This window comes from Leptidea sinapis, chromosome 21 (genome assembly GCF_905404315.1).
Source record: "Leptidea sinapis chromosome 21, ilLepSina1.1, whole genome shotgun sequence".
Classification (NCBI taxonomy): domain Eukaryota; kingdom Metazoa; phylum Arthropoda; class Insecta; order Lepidoptera; family Pieridae; genus Leptidea; species Leptidea sinapis.
Window position 1 is genome coordinate 13,087,288 of NC_066285.1, and position 20,483 is coordinate 13,107,770.

Genomic DNA, 20,483 nt, shown 5'->3' on the forward strand with positions numbered 1-20,483 from the left:
GAACCGTAAGCACTTTATTTATTTACTGTTTAAATGCATATTATTCGTCTCAAACCAACGCACTATATTTGAGAGTGTCACTTTAAAAATAAGTGTAGTATCATCAGCAAACAATACAATCTCATGGCTATCATCTACCACAAACGGTAGATCGTTAATATATATAATAAGAAACAAGAAAGGACCGAGAATAGAACCCTGCGGAATACCTCTTCCCACAGGTTTACCAGAAGACCGTTTGCCATTTACATCGACTATCTGAACTCTTTCGCTTGAATATGATTTTAACAGATGTAGGGCTCTATTTTTTACTCCATAATGCTTTAGTTTTAGGAGAAAAGTTTCATGGTGGACCCAGTTAAATGCTTTGGACAAATCACAAAACATGCCCAATGCTTCCTGTGACTCTTCCCAGGCGTCAAAAATGTGCTCAATGAGCCAAGTAGGTACTCGCATTAATTGTTGATAAGCCCCTAGTGAAACCATGTTGATTTTTGTTCATTAATTTACAAAAATGCATTAGTAGCTGTTGAAGCAAAAGTTTATCAAAAATTTTACTAAAATCAGACAGCAGTGTAATATGCCTGAAATTAACAGGGTCAAAAGAATTTCACGATTTAAACGAAGGTAGAACTTTGCTGTATTTCATGAGGTCAGGGAACACCTCACCCTCATCTATGCATTTTGTTAGAATGATCTATAAAAACGTAACAAAGATTGTAATTAGTCAAATAACTACAGTTACATCACAATATTATCACATAATATAAAGAATCGACAATAGTCTGGCTTTCAAAAAGGAAAAAGTACCTCTCATTAATAGTGCCAAGTCACTAATATAGATGATATCTGTTAATAGTTGCAGTCACCTGTAGTTCTCGTAGCCGACGTGGTCGTTGGCCTCGGTGAACTGGTTGGACACGCGGTACTTGGTGACGAAGCCCGGGAAGTGCGCGCACTCGGCGTGGAAGGCGGCGCGGTCGGCGTGCCAGCGCATGGCCGTGGCCAGCACGCGGCGCAGGAACGAGCCGTAGCGGCCGGCCTCGCCCTCCGAGCACGACATCACCGAGTACGTGATGTCGCAGAACAGCTGCCGCCGGACAATCATTGATTCATGACAAATATATATTTATAATAATCTAATGTTCGTTTGTTCACAATCGCTAATCTTCTTAAGTTCCAATCGTTTTGAAATTTTTACACAACACACAGTATTCATATGATTATTTATAAAAACATTCTCTTAGCATGTTTTTATTAAATCAGAATTAAAAAACAAAAAACATTCAAATTATTGTTTCATTTACATCCGTGCAAATTATGGTCACTTATACAACGTTTTATTAAAAATCGAGCATGTTAAAAAAATAGTTTTAAAATTTGACATAGGTATTGGTTTTTGTGTAGAACTGTACAGAAACCACATTCAGCCAATACTTATTTTATTTAGCTATTATTTTAGTTGCATTTTTAAATATGTATCTAAAATTAAGACATTGAGAATAAATTTAATGAATTTTAGTTTCATTTAATTTCAAAATGTGGGAAACCATACTATTGCGCACGAGCAATGAACAGCAATGCGTGGCAGTATAAACCAAATAACGAATAGTGGCGATTGTCTCATTCAAAACACTAACCTTTAAACTAGCACTATATTAATAGACGTTACACTATATAATATAACTAGCTGACCCGACAGACGCAGTTCTGTCAATAAAAAAAAATGTAAATATTCGGGAATAATGTAGTGTAAAGCCATCAGATATGTGAAATATATGTTAATGAATTAAAAATGAAACAAAAACGCATTTATGAATGATTTTATATATGTAGTAATAAAATGATAAGAATAAATATTGAAAGAAGAAGAAAGAATATTGTATTTGTGTAAGCAACTTTTACATTACCGGTTTATAACCGCTAATTTTTTAAAGTTGTGAAATGGATATACGTAGAATGTTATCTTTCAGAGATAGACATATGCCATCGCAGACTTTACTGTTGACCTATATAAGATACGCAACTCCAACAAGATTTTGTTACATGTCAAAAGGTTTAGACAGCGTTTTCGTCGAAAGCTCTCAGGCGGGGCTTATTTTTTTCCGACATCTCCAACAAATATCGTTAATATCATAGAATAGTGAGTAGGCCCAAGCGAAATGAAGCATTTTCAATGTGGACGTTTATGACCACAAACGCTTCCCGCTGCGTCAGTGTCATTCTGTCAACTTCCAGGACAATTTGTGCGCAAAATTTAATTGAAATATTACTAACTGTGCAGTGAAAGGGTGTCACAACGCGTCTTATAATAAAAATTATGATAAGAAAATCACATTTCACACCTAAATACTATTTCACAACTTTTAATTTAAGCTAATACATTCGTCAAAACAGCAAAATATTTTGTGAACAAAACAGACGCCATTAAAAAAATATGTTGCCAGTTATGAAAGTATACCCCGAGTTCCTCCGCTGGGATAGTTTTTTGTGTTTATTGGTAGATATTGAAAGGAGACTATAATGTACGACGCCACATGATTTTATAAGTATTCAAAGTCAAAGTCAAATTGTCTTAATTCAATTGGGCTTAAACTAAGCGCTTTGAATAGTCACTATAAATATTTCTTTTAAATTACTGAATTTACCATATGTTTGGAAAAAGTTGAGCTCGTGAGAACATTAACGACCACTCTTTTTAACCGACTTCAAAAAAGGAGGAGGTTCTCAACACGTCGGTATGTTTTTGAAGTGAAGCTTCTTTATCGACGTATGAGAGAAATTTTAAAGCAAATCGTCAGATATTCGGTTACGCACCATTTTTTTTTGATCCAAGATGGCTGCCGCTCAAATTTATGATTCCAACAATATTGATATCGAATCCGAGGTTCTCGAGGGTGCAGAGATACAATTTGGGATCATTTTTGTAATCCAAAATTTATTTATTACATTGATTTCTAAACTATATTAGGGTCCCGCGTACATTTATTTTTTATTTTTATAAGATTTAAAAAATGATACCAAATTCGTTCTCTGCACCCTCGAGAAACTCGTATACGATATCCATATTGTTGAAATTATAATTGTGCACGACGGCCATCTTGGATTTCAAAAATGATCTCAAATTCGTTCTCTGCACCGCAGAGAACCTCGGCTACGATATCCATGTTGTTGAATACATAATTTTGCACGGCGGATATCTTGGATTTAAAAAATGATCTCAAATTCGTTCTCTGCACCCTTGAGAACCTCGGATACGATATCCATATTGTTGAATACACAATTTTGCACGGCGGCCATTTTGGATTTCAAAATTCGTTCCCAATTCCCGATCCCAAATTCGTTCTCTACACCCTCGAGAACCTCGGATACGATATCCATATTGTTGTAATCATAATTTTGCACCGCGGCCATCTTGGATTTCAAAAATTATTCCAAATACGTTCTCTACACCCTTGAGAACCTCGGATACGATATCCATATTGTTGTAATCATCATTTTGCACGGCGGCCATCTTGGATTTCAAAAATTATTCCAAATTCGTTCTCTGCACCCTCGAAAACCTCGGATATAGCTGGAAACGGCGCCTTTATCGTCTCGCTTTTTCGTTTCATCGAGTTTCAAAAAACAACGATTGTAAAGAACTTCTTTACTTACACTTCAAAAATTGTTGCAAGAATAATTAAATACGTGATATTTTTGTTAAATTCTTAATTTATATTTTATTTCTTCTTTCTTTATTACATATAATCTAGTATTTCTTACAATTTACTGATTTAGGGAAATGTTTATTCACTTGCAACATTATTTGGCTGTCTGTGTGCGTGTTGGCGAGTGTTAGTACGTGACGCTCACGCACACATTAATTGTAATGTTACTTCTATATTGACAGAAACTATGAATGAAACTATGGTTCTGAGCGATATTATTCTCTGGTTAATATATACAAAAATATAAAACTTAAACCTTCCTCGTGAACCATGCTATCCATTGGTGACATCAGCATGAAAATCGGTGCAGTAGTTTTTTAAATTATCGCGGACAGACAAAAAAAACAGACATGGCGAAGGACTTTATTTTATAAAATCTAGTGATAATAATATATGTCAAAACGGACTAATTAACATGTCACTACTCATTAGTCCTCGGTGACTGCGTAGACGTGGAAGAGTATAATAACAGGTTCGTGGCAGCTGTTCAATCGGCTGGGTCTAAGTTCTCCAAGGCCAGCCGTTCAAAAAGAACCAGTAAGATCTCAGACTATACCCTCAAATTTATGGATGTAAGACGCCAAATGACCCTTCAGTCCCCGGACGATGCTTCCCAGTATAGGCAGTTAAATAAACAGATCTCCAAGTCATTGACTCACGATATACGCCGCCACAATACAGATTGTGTGAAGCCGGCCATAGAGTGTAACAAAGGCTCAAAAGTATTCGCACGAGATTTTGTCTTTTGGGCAGAGCCAACTGATGAAGCTGAGGACCGGTGACGGTCCGGTAGTTTCGATTCAGCCCGAACTTTTGAGGGAAGTCGAGAAGTCCTACGGACAGTTATTCACGACCGCACGGGCACCAACAAGGCTGAAGACCCAAGAGCCAAATGAACCCGACACTACACTGAAGATATTCCAGCCTGTACGAGATTAGTATGGCCCTAAAACAGCTTAAAAACAACAAGGCGCCGGCGCCAGAGAGCTGGTGGTACTCCTGTACTTAAGACCCTCCAGAAACTATTCAATTCCGCCATCCTCGAGGATAAAACGCCGCAAGCATGGCACAGAAGTATAGTGGTGCTATTCTTCAAAAAGGGCGATAAAATGCTTTTGAAAAACTTTAGGCCCATATCACTTCAGAGCCATGTATATAAGCTCTTTTCTAGGGTTATCACGAATCGTCTCGTGTCCAGCCTTCCGCACAAGCCTGAATCCAAAAAGGCTTTAGCACTATAGACCACATACATACGCTGCGGCAAGTTATATAGAAGACAGAAGAGTATAACCAGCCACTATGCTTGGCGTTCGTGGACTATGAGAAAGTCTTTGATTAGATCGAGACCTGGGTGGTGCTTCAGTCTCTCCAGAGGTGCCGTATTGATTACCGATATATCGAAGCTTAGAAGTGTTTGTATAGAAACGTTAGCATGTCAGTCCAACTCCAGGATCAGATCTCGAAGCCTATCCGACTGCAGCGGGGAGTCAGACAAGGCGATGTCATATCGCCCAAGGTGTTCACCGCTGTGTTGGAAGATGTTTTTAAGCTTCTGGACTGGAACGGACTGGGCATCAACATCAACGGAGAATACATCACTCACTTTCGATTTGCAGACGATATCGTAATCATGGCAGAAACCAAGGAAGACTTAAGCCATATGCTCGATGGCCTCAATACAGCTTCCCAAGGAGCAGGTCAAAATGAACATGGACAAGACGAAGATCATGCCAAATGTTCATGTCGAACCGTCCTTAACAATTGGGAACTGTACTCTCGAAATTGTCGACAAGTACGTCTACATCGGACAAAAGGTCTAGGTCCAATTTCACGAAAGAGGTCACTCGTCCAATCCAACTCGGATGGGCAGCGTTCGGGAAGCTCCGTAAAATACTCTCGTCCCAAATATCAGTGTCTGAAGACTAAAGTTTTCAACCAGTGTGTTGTCAGTGATGACTTACGGTACGCAGACGTGGTCGCTAACTAACGGCCTTATGAGAAAGCTCATGGTCGCTCAGAGGGCAATGGAGAGGGCTACGCGCGGAGTTTCCCTGCGAGATCGAATCAGAAATGAGGAGATCCGTAGGAGAACTAAAGTTACCGACATAGTCCAAATGATTGCGAAAATGAATTGGCAGTGGGCAGGGCACATAGTTCTACGGACAGATGGCCGTTGGGGCAGCAAAGTCCTCGAATGGCGACCACGTGCCGGAAGACGCAGTGTCGGGAGGCCCCCCACAAGATGGACCGACAATCTGGTCAAGATCGCCGGAATACGTTGGATGAGGGTAGCGCAGGACCGGTCGTCGTGGAAATTATTGGGGGAGGCCTTCGTCCAGCAGTGGACATCTTCCGGTTGATAATGAAACTCTTTAGTATAGAAAAACTCAATAGTGTATAGTGTATACAGTACCCGGTCGTAGCACAGCAGCGTGGAGAAGTTGGGCGTCTTGAGCGCGTGCACGGTGTGCACGAACTGCGCGCAGTAGAGCGCGTCGGCGGCCGTGAACACGCAGCGCGGGAACAGGCACAGCTGCATGAGGCGCGTCACGGCCTCGTTCTTGGCCGACTTGGCGGCGCGCGCGCGGAACCAGCCGCCGGCCTCGCGGGCCAGGCGGCCGCGCACGCGCCGCACGTGCTCCTCCTGGCGGCGGCGCTCGTCCTGGGGTACAGTTGGGTGACAGGATAACAAATAGAAATTGAGAAAAGTTTGCTGATATAGCTTGGCCATGTCGAGAAGATGCATGAAGAACGATTGACGAAAAAAGTGTACAAGGCGAGTGTGAATGAAAGTGTTGGAAAGGGTAGACCTAGGCGGACGTTTCGAGACCAAATCAGGGACGTCTGGGAAAAGGCCAACTCAAGAGTACCCTAAACGGAAGAGAATGTATGAAAGGAATAATGAAAGTGGACGAAGCGAAACAAGTATGTAAGGATCGTGGCGAGTCGAAAGAAGTGGTCTCTACCTACCCCTATGGGAAAGAAACGTGATTATATGTATCTATATTACCTGAAGCTTTTCAATCAGGGTATTATATCGCTCCTGTTCCTTCTTTCCCTTTGTTCCCTGGGAAGAATCCTTGGCTGCACCCGCAGCAGCCGCTTTCAATCTGCCTATTTCCCTCTCGTAACTTTCCACAGGCACTCGCAGATCATACATAGACAATGACCTGTTTTAAGTAAAACTAGTTATTAATGTATAACATAGCTAGGACTTAGCCAATAATAAAATTAGTAGTTCTCTAAATCAATCTATTGCAGTTTAAAAAGGAGAACACTTGGATTAACTTAACTTTAAGAGTAGACTTAGGTACATAGTTTCATTTTTAATGTCAAAGTGGTTATTAATTTCAACTTACCAAAATGTAACGTAAAACTCGGGAGAAATATCCTCCCACACCCGAGCTGGCAACAATGGTGTGATTGAGGTAACGATGGGGTCCAACGCCTCCTTCGACGCAATGTTGTATCTTTCAATGCTTTTCTCCAACGAGTCAGATTTGGTGTCAGAACTCTTGCGTAACGATTCAATCTTCGCAGTTATTTTTTGCGTTAGTACTGGGCGGTGCAGAAAGAATGCGACATCCGCGTCGACGTGATAGTCGCGAAGTAATTCCTGTAGAAACAATAATGATTCAGGACAAAAAGACCTAAGAAACGTGTTTTTACTGGACATCTGTTGTTAACGTCGGTTGTACCTATATTAATACGTGGATAAGAAGATATTGATCTGAAAGAATACATAACTTTGAAAGAGATATCCGTAAAACAATAGTACTGTCTTTTTACAAAAACCATTATGAAGAGTTCGAGCCCGTTTTCTGCAAGCTACCAGCTACGTCTTTTAAAATAAACTACTATACTACCCAAGTATTAACAGGACGCATAGCATAAGTATTTGATTAGCCTTTTTTGGTTCTGACGTATGAAAAGAAGTCGACATAAAATGTTTATGTTTCTACACCTCATGTGTGCTTTACTATCCTAACTATAACTACCACAGGGGTGAAATTCGCTCAAGACAAATCTTTTTAAACGGTTCTGACACACAGATTTTGCTCTATAAATTTTGAAAAGTTTAATAAATAATATTTCTGTTATTTTCTACTTCAATAAAATTACTGTATATAACGCTTTCTTGATAATTGAGAGTGAGTTTTTACGATGCCCGCGCACACCGACACCTGAATTCTACATCGTGAAGTTAGTTCTAGGTGGCATGAAAATCGATAACTATGTTCAAGTTGTATATTCTAGTATTTTTATATTTTGAAATACGTGTTTCGTAACAAAACAATTAAACAGTGTGAATAAATAAATATTATTTTGGTGTTTTTATTAAATTAATTTCATATACGACGGTGATAGTATTTACTAATAATTTATTAGTATATCTATATATATTGAATATAAGTGATAAAACTGATTTTAATAAACTGTTTCGAGTGTATTTATAGATTTGAGGTTAATTGTCGGTATATATAATTTATTTACATCGTTAATTAAAAATAATAAAATTATTATGTAAAAGACATTTTTTAGTTTTGCCATCTATGGATGAATAGCAGAACATTTAATGACTTTTTTGAAATATCACGCTTGTCTCTTTAGTTCAGCAACTCGCCTCTAGGTGGCATTGGTTGTATCGGCGTTACTGCGCATGCGTAATCCCCCTCTTCATCCCGCAATCGTGGTAGCCCACATTCTCATATTTTTCTTTGGTTGGACAATGTTCCTGTATAATTTGTGTACAAAGTGTTTTAAATATGAATAAACAAAGTGCATTTATTAATGAAGAAAGTCACGAAAAAATAGTGAAAGAAAATGAGTGAGTACTCTATATACATACATTTTATTATTTATTTAAATAAAATCTTTTTGATTAATTTTAATATATATCGTTAATCACTACTGCATTTTAGTTATTTTTTTACCATACGCCAAAGAAGTATAACTTTTAACGCGTGTACATAAGTACACACACTCTTTTTTTTTTCAATATGTTGAATAGTGGTAACTGATAATCAAGTTTATTTGGTATATTTAATTTGGTAATTGAAAATTATATTTTATGAGAATACAATCCGATTTCCTGTAATGACATATATGGGAGTTTGTTGGAGGTACGGACCGGTAAGGGTTCCTCTAACGATGTATATGGTGGTATGTTGGAGGTACGGACCGGTAAGGGTTCCTCTAATGATGTATATGGTGGTATGTTGGAGGTACGGACCGGTAAGGGTTCCTCTAATGATGTATATGGTGGTATGTTGGAGGTACGGACCGGTAAGGGTTCCTCTAATGATGTATATGGTGGTATGTTGGAGGTACGGACCGGTAAGGGTTCCTCTAATGATGTATATGGTGGTATGTTGGAGGTACGGACCGGTAAGGGTTCCTCTAATGATGTATATGGTGGTATGTTGGAGGTACGGACCGGTAAGGGTTCCTCTAATGATGTATATGGTGGTATGTTGGAGGTACGGACCGGTAAGGGTTCCTCTAATGATGTATATGATGGTATGTTGGAGGTACGGACCGGTAAGGGTTCCTCTAATGATGTATATGGTGGTATGTTGGAGGTACGGACCGGTAAGGGTTCCTCTAATGATGTATATGGTGGTATGTTGGAGGTACGGACCGGTAAGGGTTCCTCTAACGATGTATATGGTGGTATGTTGGAGGTACGGACCGGTAAGGGTTCCTCTAATGATGTATATGGTGGTATGTTGGAGGTACGGACCGGTAAGGGTTCCTCTAATGATGTATATGGTGGTATGTTGGAGGTACGGACCGGTAAGGGTTCCTCTAATGATGTATATGGTGGTATGTTGGAGGTACGGACCGGTAAGGGTTCCTCTAACGATGTATATGGTGGTATGTTGGAGGTACGGACCGGTAAGGGTTCCTCTAATGATGTATATGGTGGTATGTTGGAGGTACGGACCGGTAAGGGTTCCTCTAACGATGTATATGGTGGTATGTTGGAGGTACGGACCGGTAAGGGTTCCTCTAATGATGTATATGATGGTATGTTGGAGGTACGGACCGGTAAGGGTTCCTCTAATGATGTATATGGTGGTATGTTGGAGGTACGGACCGGTAAGGGTTCCTCTAATGATGTATATGGTGGTATGTTGGAGGTACGGACCGGTAAGGGTTCCTCTAATGATGTATATGGTGGTATGTTGGAGGTACGGACCGGTAAGGGTTCCTCTAATGATGTATATGGTGGTATGTTGGAGGTACGGACCGGTAAGGGTTCCTCTAATGATGTATATGGTGGTATGTTGGAGGTACGGACCGGTAAGGGTTCCTCTAATGATGTATATGGTGGTATGTTGGAGGTACGGACCGGTAAGGGTTCCTCTAATGATGTATATGGTGGTATGTTGGAGGTACGGACCGGTAAGGGTTCCTCTAATGATGTATATGGTGGTATGTTGGAGGTACGGACCGGTAAGGGTTCCTCTAATGATGTATTTGATGGTATGTTGGAGGTACGGACCGGTAAGGGTTCCTCTAATGATGTATATGGTGGTATGTTGGAGGTACGGACCGGTAAGGGTTCCTCTAATGATGTATATGGTGGTATGTTGGAGGTACGGACCGGTAAGGGTTCCTCTAATGATGTATATGGTGGTATGTTGGAGGTACGGACCGGTAAGGGTTCCTCTAATGATGTATATGGTGGTATGTTGGAGGTACGGACCGGTAAGGGTTCCTCTAATGATGTATATGGTGGTATGTTGGAGGTACGGACCGGTAAGGGTTCCTCTAATGATGTATATGGTGGTATGTTGGAGGTACGGACCGGTAAGGGTTCCTCTAATGATGTATATGGTGGTATGTTGGAGGTACGGACCGGTAAGGGTTCCTCTAATGATGTATATGGTGGTATGTTGGAGGTACGGACCGGTAAGGGTTCCTCTAATGATGTATATGGTGGTATGTTGGAGGTACGGACCGGTAAGGGTTCCTCTAACGATGTATATGGTGGTATGTTGGAGGTACGGACCGGTAAGGGTTCCTCTAATGATGTATATGATGGTATGTTGGAGGTACGGACCGGTAAGGGTTCCTCTAATGATGTATATGATGGTATGTTGGAGGTACGGACCGGTAAGGGTTCCTCTAATGATGTATATGGTGGTATGTTGGAGGTACGGACCGGTAAGGGTTCCTCTAACGATGTATATGGTGGTATGTTGGAGGTACGGACCGGTAAGGGTTCCTCTAATGATGTATATGATGGTATGTTGGAGGTACGGACCGGTAAGGGTTCCTCTAATGATGTATATGGTGGTATGTTGGAGGTACGGACCGGTAAGGGTTCCTCTAATGATGTATATGATGGTATGTTGGAGGTACGGACCGGTAAGGGTTCCTCTAATGATGTATATGGTGGTATGTTGGAGGTACGGACCGGTAAGGGTTCCTCTAATGATGTATATGGTGGTATGTTGGAGGTACGGACCGGTAAGGGTTCCTCTAATGATGTATATGGTGGTATGTTGGAGGTACGGACCGGTAAGGGTTCCTCTAATGATGTATATGGTGGTATGTTGGAGGTACGGACCGGTAAGGGTTCCTCTAATGATGTATATGGTGGTATGTTGGAGGTACGGACCGGTAAGGGTTCCTCTAATGATGTATATGGTGGTATGTTGGAGGTACGGACCGGTAAGGGTTCCTCTAACGATGTATATGGTGGTATGTTGGAGGTACGGACCGGTAAGGGTTCCTCTAATGATGTATATGGTGGTATGTTGGAGGTACGGACCGGTAAGGGTTCCTCTAATGATGTATATGGTGGTATGTTGGAGGTACGGACCGGTAAGGGTTCCTCTAACGATGTATATGGTGGTATGTTGGAGGTACGGACCGGTAAGGGTTCCTCTAATGATGTATATGATGGTATGTTGGAGGTACGGACCGGTAAGGGTTCCTCTAATGATGTATATGGTGGTATGTTGGAGGTACGGACCGGTAAGGGTTCCTCTAATGATGTATATGATGGTATGTTGGAGGTACGGACCGGTAAGGGTTCCTCTAATGATGTATATGGTGGTATGTTGGAGGTACGGACCGGTAAGGGCGGCAGCCTCGCCGCGTACTCTCCGGGCGTGTGCGAGGACGCCAGGAAGGTCCCGAGCTGCACCAGCGCGTCCTGGCACTGGTCGGCCAGGCGCCCCACCACCTTCAACTGTGACCCGCTCGCCTCACTCTCGGTGCCATCGATATTGCACTCTGTGTTCACAAAATTCACATTAATAATTAATACAGTACTCTATTTTTAAATATTATAACTTCTGCGAAAACTAAAATACACTTAAATAGTCACTTCCGGGGTATCTTTCGTGGGCTTTCGAGCAGTTCCCAATATTTCTACAATGTTGCACATTATTTTTTGATTACTTCTAATGATGAAGATGTGTCATTTCCAAAACACATTAAAAACTTGGTATCAGCCATTTTTGTTCTTATTGCGTACTATCGAGACAATATACAAATTGTTCCTCTGCTAAACACTATGAAGTAATAGATAGGACTAAAAATGTTGTCAATACTATAAAAGCCAGACTTCGCTAAATCCTATTAAGAAACATATTTTATCACGAAAAATGAGTTTCCGATAGGAAACTCATTGTCAGTGTCATTAAACAAAACCTAAGCCTAACGGAATAGTTGAAGTTTCTACGATGATTGTTACAATGATACTGGATGTGATGGAGAAACAGTGAAAGAGGCAGGCAAACAAAGAATGCAGTTCCAGTGACATCGAGGAGATATCATCCATCAATCATCATATCATCAATCAGCCATGTCCGCAGCGTCATCAGACTAAACTGGGACAAAATACGCATATTGTATGTATTATATCCGAAAATTAAACAACCATGTCTAGGACGGCACTATTTCGGGCTTATCACTATCTATAGCAATGTTATTAGAAAAATCAACAAAATATTACCTTTCCAAACACAGCAATGTCGTTGTTGTGCTGCTAATATACACAGAGCAATGTCCAAATTATTGCCCACAACAGCATCTTTTAGCCGGGCTGAGGATCGTCTGGTGTTCCGGACTTGTGAAAAGTATCCAGCCTATAAAATTGTACCGGTTAGTTATTAAATACAAAATATTCCACATCAGTAATGCCAATTAAAATATCCTGGATAAAGTTCGTTTAGAAATACCTAATATTTAACTTTCAATTTATTACATATTCATTATCTTAATCTCAAAAATGAATTGGCAATTTATTGGGACTCGCGGTGGTTGAGTCGCACACTACTAAAACATTATACATATTTTTGCCCCACAAGCACACCTAGAACATCACATTCAGTGATAAATATATAATTAAAATAATTATTTTAGTGTATAATTAAAATAATTATAACTAAGAACGGCACGGGGTAAACGTGATGCCTATTATTAATGAGACCTGGCTGAGAAGAGGTGAAGAAAGTCGGTGCCGGTTCATTGCTTACTTCACATTCCACGACCGCGAGGGGTACGCAATTGTGGGGGCGGTGCGGTTTCTATTTGACACAGGGTACCTATATCTTATCAGATTCTTAAGCAACCAGAATCACAACAGGTGGAACAGATGTGGGTGAAAGTTACAAATATACATAGCACATCGACCGCCTTGGTTAGAAATTCAATTATTTTTAATGCCTTAACAGAAAGTATCTATCCTCCATTTGGTGCGAGACTATTATGTGAGTTGGTGATTTCCACATTAATTCGCTTAACATAAATCATTGTAATTACAAAAGAATAATATGTGACTTTCAACAATCTACAAACTTAGTCCAAACAGTCAATCAATCTACACATTTTACAAATGATAGTAAAACTGTGATAGATTCAGTATGCATTTACGCTAACATTCCTAATATGTATGTCGATAACATGGCCTCATTTAGTAACCATGGTTTTGGAACCTGTACTTTAAGTATTTTAAAAGAAAAAAACTACGTCAATATATATGGCATTTAGATCATTAAAAAATATTATACATCTGGATCATTTCAATCAATATATGGAGATTATTGATTGGAACTCCATTTTATACATACAAGAGTTGCCTATATACTGACATTTGATTTACGTGCACCTAGAAAGGATATTCAAATAAAGTCAGGACAAACATGGATCACAATATAATTTAAAAAAATGAAGAAAATAACGAAAGTAGTAAGATCTGGCCGAGCTTCACTCAGACTTTACAAGGCACAGGTGTAATGCAACAGCTTTGTTAGATGAAGTAATAGGTATTATGTACTCAAGACCGTGGCGTGGATACAGTTTTGGTTTTATTGGATTATTCACGTGCTTTTGACACTATATATTGCTCTAAATAGTGATTTTCATTATTTTATACATTCGAAATAAGTAATTGCTTCTAACTACACTGGCCTGCAAAAGAAAGTATCACACTTTTCAAATTAATTTTTTTTCGTAACTATAGAAGGTAAAGATTTAAGATTAAAAACGTTTTGTTGCAAATTTTATAGGCTTTAATTCTTAGAAACTAAAATTATATATTAGTAACATTTTTAACTTAAAAAAGATAAAACAATGAAAATAGACATCTTTAGTTCAGTGTAAAAAAATTCAACTAAAATGTATTACATGTTATTTAATTTTTAATAACTGGTATTGCCTCCTTGAGCTCTGATTACAGCTTCGAGCCGATGTAGCATACTGAACACTAGGTTTCGGAGCCGATGTTGGGGAATATTCTCCCATTCTTCTACCAGGGCCTGCTTTAGTGCCCTGAGGGTAGTAGGTCTGTGATTTCTGACTAGCCTCCCAAGCTCATCCCAGGCGTGTTCAATCGGGTTGAGATCAGGACTTCTTGATGGCCAAGCCATCACGCTGATACCGACCTCCTGAATATACTCTTGTACGATATGAGCCGTGTGTGGCCGGGCATTATCATGCATCAGCATCGATCCATCACCCATATTTGCTAAATACGGCCCTGCATACTCATTGAGAATCTCTTGAGCATATCTTTGCCCAGTGAGGGTACCATTTTCTATGGCTACTAGCTCTGTGCGACGTTCTGAAGATATGCCAGCCCATACATCTACACTGCCTCCACCGTATTGGACTCTTTCTGAGATGCAGGCTTGAAGGTATCGCTCACCAGGTCGCCTGTAAACACTTCGCCTTCCATCAGAAATGTAAAGGGAGAATCGAGACTCATCTGCAAACAAAATTCTTGACCATTCTTCTTCATCCCACTGCATGTGTTCACGGGCGTATCGCAGTCTCGCTACTCGATGCTGTATCTCGAGTTTTGGGCCACTCGCTGGTCTTCGGGGTTTCAAATTTGCTTCAGCAAGTCTTCTTCTTACTGTACAGTCACTAATGTAGTCCCTCCGGGTCTGAAGTAGCTGTTGCTGGACTTCAACTGCATTTTGGTGGCGATTTCTTAACACAGTGGAAATAATATAACGATCTTCTCGGGCACTGGTACACCTGGGTCTGCCATTACAAGGTCTCCTCAGATGGTGTCCAGTCTCTTCGTACTTTCGCTTTACCTTCTGGACCGTTCGTACCCACCATTCTTGCAGTGCGACGCATACTGATGCCTAGTTCCAGAAAAGCCATGATCCTAGCACATTCTTCAACTGAAAGAGGCATGATAAATAAATGTTATGTGCTTTTTAGCACAAATTTTTAAACCATCGACCCATCGATCTTGAAAAAAATTTAAAACAGAAAGAAAAATGTGAATGGTAAAATTGTAATTCGGAAACGTCCACTTTGAAAAAGGAATGGTTTTGTTTTTGAAGTTTTTTTTTCAGCCAATTCTTACAAGAAGGTTACCGACTATAAAGTTTTTATGTACAAAATTAAATTCTCTTTGGAGTCCTTTTTATTTCTAAAGTATATCTTGTGAACTTAAAACGTTATCTCAATTTTAAAAGTGTGATACTTACTTTTGAAGGCCAGTGTAGTTTTCATAACTAGCTTTTAAAGTACAGTTCCAGTCGATGTCCAGGCATTATTTATAAATAAAATTATGCGTTTTTTTTTAATGGCTTTGTCGTCTTTACTATCTTAATATTACAGGAATATCTATGCGATCGGACAGCCTGGGACTAGATTATGATTATTTTATAGATTAACAGTGAAAGTACAATATTGTCTATTATATTTTATTAATGAGCGCCGTTTCTTCTCTCTGGTGGTAGTATTTGAACTGACATCATAAATAATTCTATAGGCGTCAATTTTGAGAAAATGAATGCCTTTTATAAATAACTAACAAACTGAACTATAATAGTTTTAGAATACGGTGCAGTGGTGTGCTGCAATCACCAGGGACGATGGTGGTACGATATTCTCCCAATGCAGATCTGTTAATAGAGGAATGCCACAGCTATCTATGTTGTGACCTATACTATTTGTTCTGCACACTGCAGATTTATTAAAAAACATAATTTATCAAAAATATAAATAAATACAAATATAAATAACGGAGTTCAAATTATTTTCAACTTGGACATTCATTAATCGAGGGGGCCCGATGGCATTCTCCGGGATTGGCGCCGGCGCCTTACCCGTGTTTTCCGGGCTATACTACTCATCAGGCGTAGTACCGAAATTATGGAGAGTGGATTTAGTACACCCGATCTCTAAGAAAGGTATACACTCGGATCCGTCCATCAAGCGCCCCATTGTCATTACCTCCATTTTCTCCAAAGTAATGGAGTCGTCCAAAGTATTATCAACCGCCAGATCTTGGGATACCTAAAGCACCAGCTGATAAGCGACTGTCAGTACACTTTCCCTCAGGGTCGCTCATCTGGTCATCTTCTTGCATATCTCATTCAGAAATGGGCGCAAGGAGTCGAAGGGAGGGAAACGCATATTAGATTAACGTCAGCAATTTATTATTGTAATGAATAAATATATATAATACACAAAAAAAAAAATTGTGAACATTTTTTCATTATTATTGTATTCTTATTTTTTATGTACCTTTCATTGTATAAACATAACATTTACATAACTTTATTTAGCCTTTACTTATTTACAAATTTTAACTTTTTGTAAGACTTGTATTTGTGTAGATGCTGTAACTGCCTATAAATATAATTATGTGTATCCCTAGCACCTAAGACTTGTTTAATGTTAATGTATCACATGTAATTCTGTTGGTAGTTCATTACTAAATAAATAAATATATTGATGTTCATTTTGTCAACACTATCATCAAAGTATATATTTTTGTATATTAATTCCCAGACAGATCAAATTATACTTTTTAGCAAAATTAGCCTAAACACATTTATGAATTCATAATAGATCATCACCGTATAGTTTTTTAAATTTTGAAAAAAAAATGGGATGGCAAAACTTAAAATGAAAGAAGTTGTCTTCATGAATTTTTCATTCCATGTTTAGGTCTGTCAATAATAATCAAGCGAATTGTAGAATATAAATACATATAAACATACATAAATACATTTAATGAGATTCACAAACGTTAATTAACAACGACTTCGCATGAGCCAACCAACATCACTTGTAATTTTTAATGCTCTTTTCTATTGAACGTCGTCAATTTATTAAAGCGCAACTACTGTTACTGTTGAAGCATTAAATGCTAAATCCCAAACTTCCACTCCCACTGACAGTAATCTATTAATCATTGATGTATCAATTAAAATCTATGTACAACTGACCTCGCCTTTCAACAATTCGCCACCTGCCATGGCTTCCAGTTGCTCTTGAGTCATCTCTTCAGCTGCTTCGATACCAGCCATTTTTTGAACTATTTCTTTGAGTATCAGCAGATCTTGGCTAAAAAGGCATTAAAGGGCTTCAATATTTAGGCATTTATATTCTCAAAATTGATTGCTTTAGAATTCTTTCAGATGTCATTTGTAATATACAAGATACTATAAAAACATTTACTTAATCATAATATTAAACATCAATGATATTTATAGATAGGTTATATGAAAATACAAGATTTGATGGAGAGCACGCGGTAGTCAGCGCCCTAGAGACTACTTAATATTGAAGTCCACTAAGTGAACTAGTTTTACCTCTGTTGAGCCTTCAAGCGGTTGGCTACAAACTGCAACAGACCAGTCAACTCAATGTTATGTTTCTTGAAGGCCGCACCAGCAAATGCTGCCAGGGCCTGCAGCCACGGCGGATGAGCGGCCCCGCTGGCCTCCACTCCTCGGCCAGAGCACAGAGCTTCCACCAAGCAGTAGCCCAGCACGTCCAGGGAGAGGGATGTCAGGTATTTGAGGGACTCCACAACTGGCCCGATGAGGTTGTCATACATTTGGATCTAAAAACATACAAACGTTATCTGAAATATGATTTACAGCTACAATTAACTGTCATCTCTTAAATGGTAGAAGGAACATAAAGAAGGTATTATTATGCAATATATTTGTGACAGGTGTAAACTTGGGATTAACAGAGATGTTCATATATGAATTAACTCGCTCAGATAATTTGCTAAATGTATTAAGTGTGATTGTGTCTGTTTAAAAAACAAAGCGAGTAGACTTTGTAATTGTTATACACATATAGACGATCTTACTTACGAAGTACAACATCTTGATTTCAAATTTAATGCATTACTATTATTTATTATGTTATTGGAGAATCTACAGCTGAACACTTTACAATAGATACATGGTTTGTAGGTTAGGACAAAATATAAAACAAAAACTATGTGAGAGCTACATACACGAATCAAATGCTTAACACTATTGTATTACTTATCTAATTACATATTATCTGCTCGACCACCAAATTGACCAAAGAACTCATTTCCTACCTGACGCTTAATGGAATCAGAGCTGCTACAGAATAAATCAAGATCGAATTGTTTTGATAATTTTATTGACGACACATACGATGAAATAATTTTGACGATAGTTAGTGCTTACAGGGGATATAAAGATAGGAGCATATTTACGAGCTAAAATTGAAGGTGTGTAAAAAGATATTTTCGATAAGAGATTTGGACAATCTATTTTATTAGTTTTAATAGCTATAAGCAACAAAATATCCGCAATTTCACAGCGGTATGATAGAGATAAATAGTAATATTTTTTGCAGACATCTAAATAATCTTCAGATTTATAAGGGACATGTTATAGGTAGCATAAGAATTTTAAAATTTTTTTTGTATTCGTTCTATTCTATATATATATATATATATTTATCATAACGTTTCGATTCCAAATTTGTGATGCATATTCTAACATGCGACGTACGTAAGCACAAAATAAAATCTTAAACGTTTTGGCCTTTTTAAAATTTACGGATATTCTCATTATTAAGCCTAGAGCTTTAGAAGCCTTAGCTAGAATAGAATCAATATGTTTATCAAACATGAGTTTCCCATCATGTATCACACCTAAGTCTCTTATGACAGGACTCCTTCCAAGGTCTAGGTTTTTTAAGTGGTATTTATAATTTAGTGTTTGTTTTTTACGATTAAATGAGACAACTGTGCATTTAATGGAATTAAGATCAAATTTATTTTGAATACATTAGGAGTCTAAATTATTTAGGTCATCTTGAAGCATAGCAGCGTCAGCAGATGATTTAACAGTCATAAATATCTACATGTCCGATGACGATATGTAGATATTTATGACTGTTAAATCATTCGCCGAAGCAAAGCAGAGGAGATTAGAATATCTGATGCAGCCTGGGATATCATTTATAATTACGCGAAACAAGAGAGGACCTAAAAGGGAGCTCTGTTATACAGAGACTGTTTTGGTCAAGTCCGTTTCCATGTAGATATATTGTTGGGCAAAATTTGTGCTCCTCTTGAGGGACTGTTATGGTCAAATCGGCGGATCGGCAAAAAAATTGCGGATTTATTCAAAAACAATATGCGTAGGTAATTATTTTTATAAAACTTAAAATTGAGACCCGGTTTAAATACTCACAACTACAATATTTCTTTCGAAAAAGGAATATTACGTGATATTTGCGTAACCTCTTTCTCCTCCACGTGGGATCGGGTGAAAGTCGGGCCACACGCAAAGAGTGGACGCCTCCATAAGGATTCATACTAACTTGTAACAGCATGTAGTCGAACAAGAACGCCGGTGCCGCGTGCGACAGTTTACCAATGAGACGACCCTGCGGTTTGATATTTTCCTTGGAGACTCGCTTCATGATGTGTTTGATACGCTGTAGAGAGTTGCCTCTAACTCGCATCAACGATGGTATTTTCTCACCAGAATCGTTCTTCCAACGCGCATACAAGCAGTATCTAGGAAGGAGAAACATTAATGTAGATGCGATACTATATGAGAAGTACAAATATATATTATAAGTTCAATGTACACTTGTTTGGATTGTTCGTTATCAAGCACAGTATTCAAATTGAAATATATTATTTAAAAAGTATTGTAATGCATTAAGCATGTAGGTTGTTGACGTTATGGACCCCATAGTGTCAATCAAGTTGAACTTCCCAATTAAACAAAGTAGCAGCTTTTCGAATGTGTACCTAGAGTGTAAAAATTTAATATATAAATAATTCCTGTTTTAGCTAAGTAATTAGGTAGGTAGTAAGAAGAGCTAATTGCGAGATATTCCCAATACACGTGTCCTAAGACAACTTAATGGGAAGTCTCAACCATTAAAAATGTATATGTAGTCATTGAAATAAACGAAATTTAACTATTTATTTATTATTTAATTGAAAGTTTCGCTAAATTATGATCAATAACTTTTTTCCGTAAATGA

General features: G+C 38.6%; 1 protein-coding gene across 1 annotated transcript in view; it reads right to left on the bottom strand.

The window, feature by feature from the left end:
* LOC126970555 (THO complex subunit 2) overlaps positions 1–20,483 on the bottom strand; it is a 52,526-nt gene that overhangs the window by 25,435 nt on the left and 6,608 nt on the right. The window contains exons 10-18 of the mRNA XM_050816526.1: positions 19,806–20,004; positions 17,795–18,048; positions 17,429–17,546; positions 12,685–12,817; positions 11,800–11,960; positions 7,070–7,326; positions 6,721–6,880; positions 6,124–6,372; positions 870–1,090 (exon numbers count right to left, since the gene is read on the bottom strand). Coding sequence (XP_050672483.1) covers positions 870–1,090; positions 6,124–6,372; positions 6,721–6,880; positions 7,070–7,326; positions 11,800–11,960; positions 12,685–12,817; positions 17,429–17,546; positions 17,795–18,048; positions 19,806–20,004 — 1,752 coding nt within the window. The remainder of the gene's footprint in view (positions 1–869; positions 1,091–6,123; positions 6,373–6,720; positions 6,881–7,069; positions 7,327–11,799; positions 11,961–12,684; positions 12,818–17,428; positions 17,547–17,794; positions 18,049–19,805; positions 20,005–20,483) is intronic.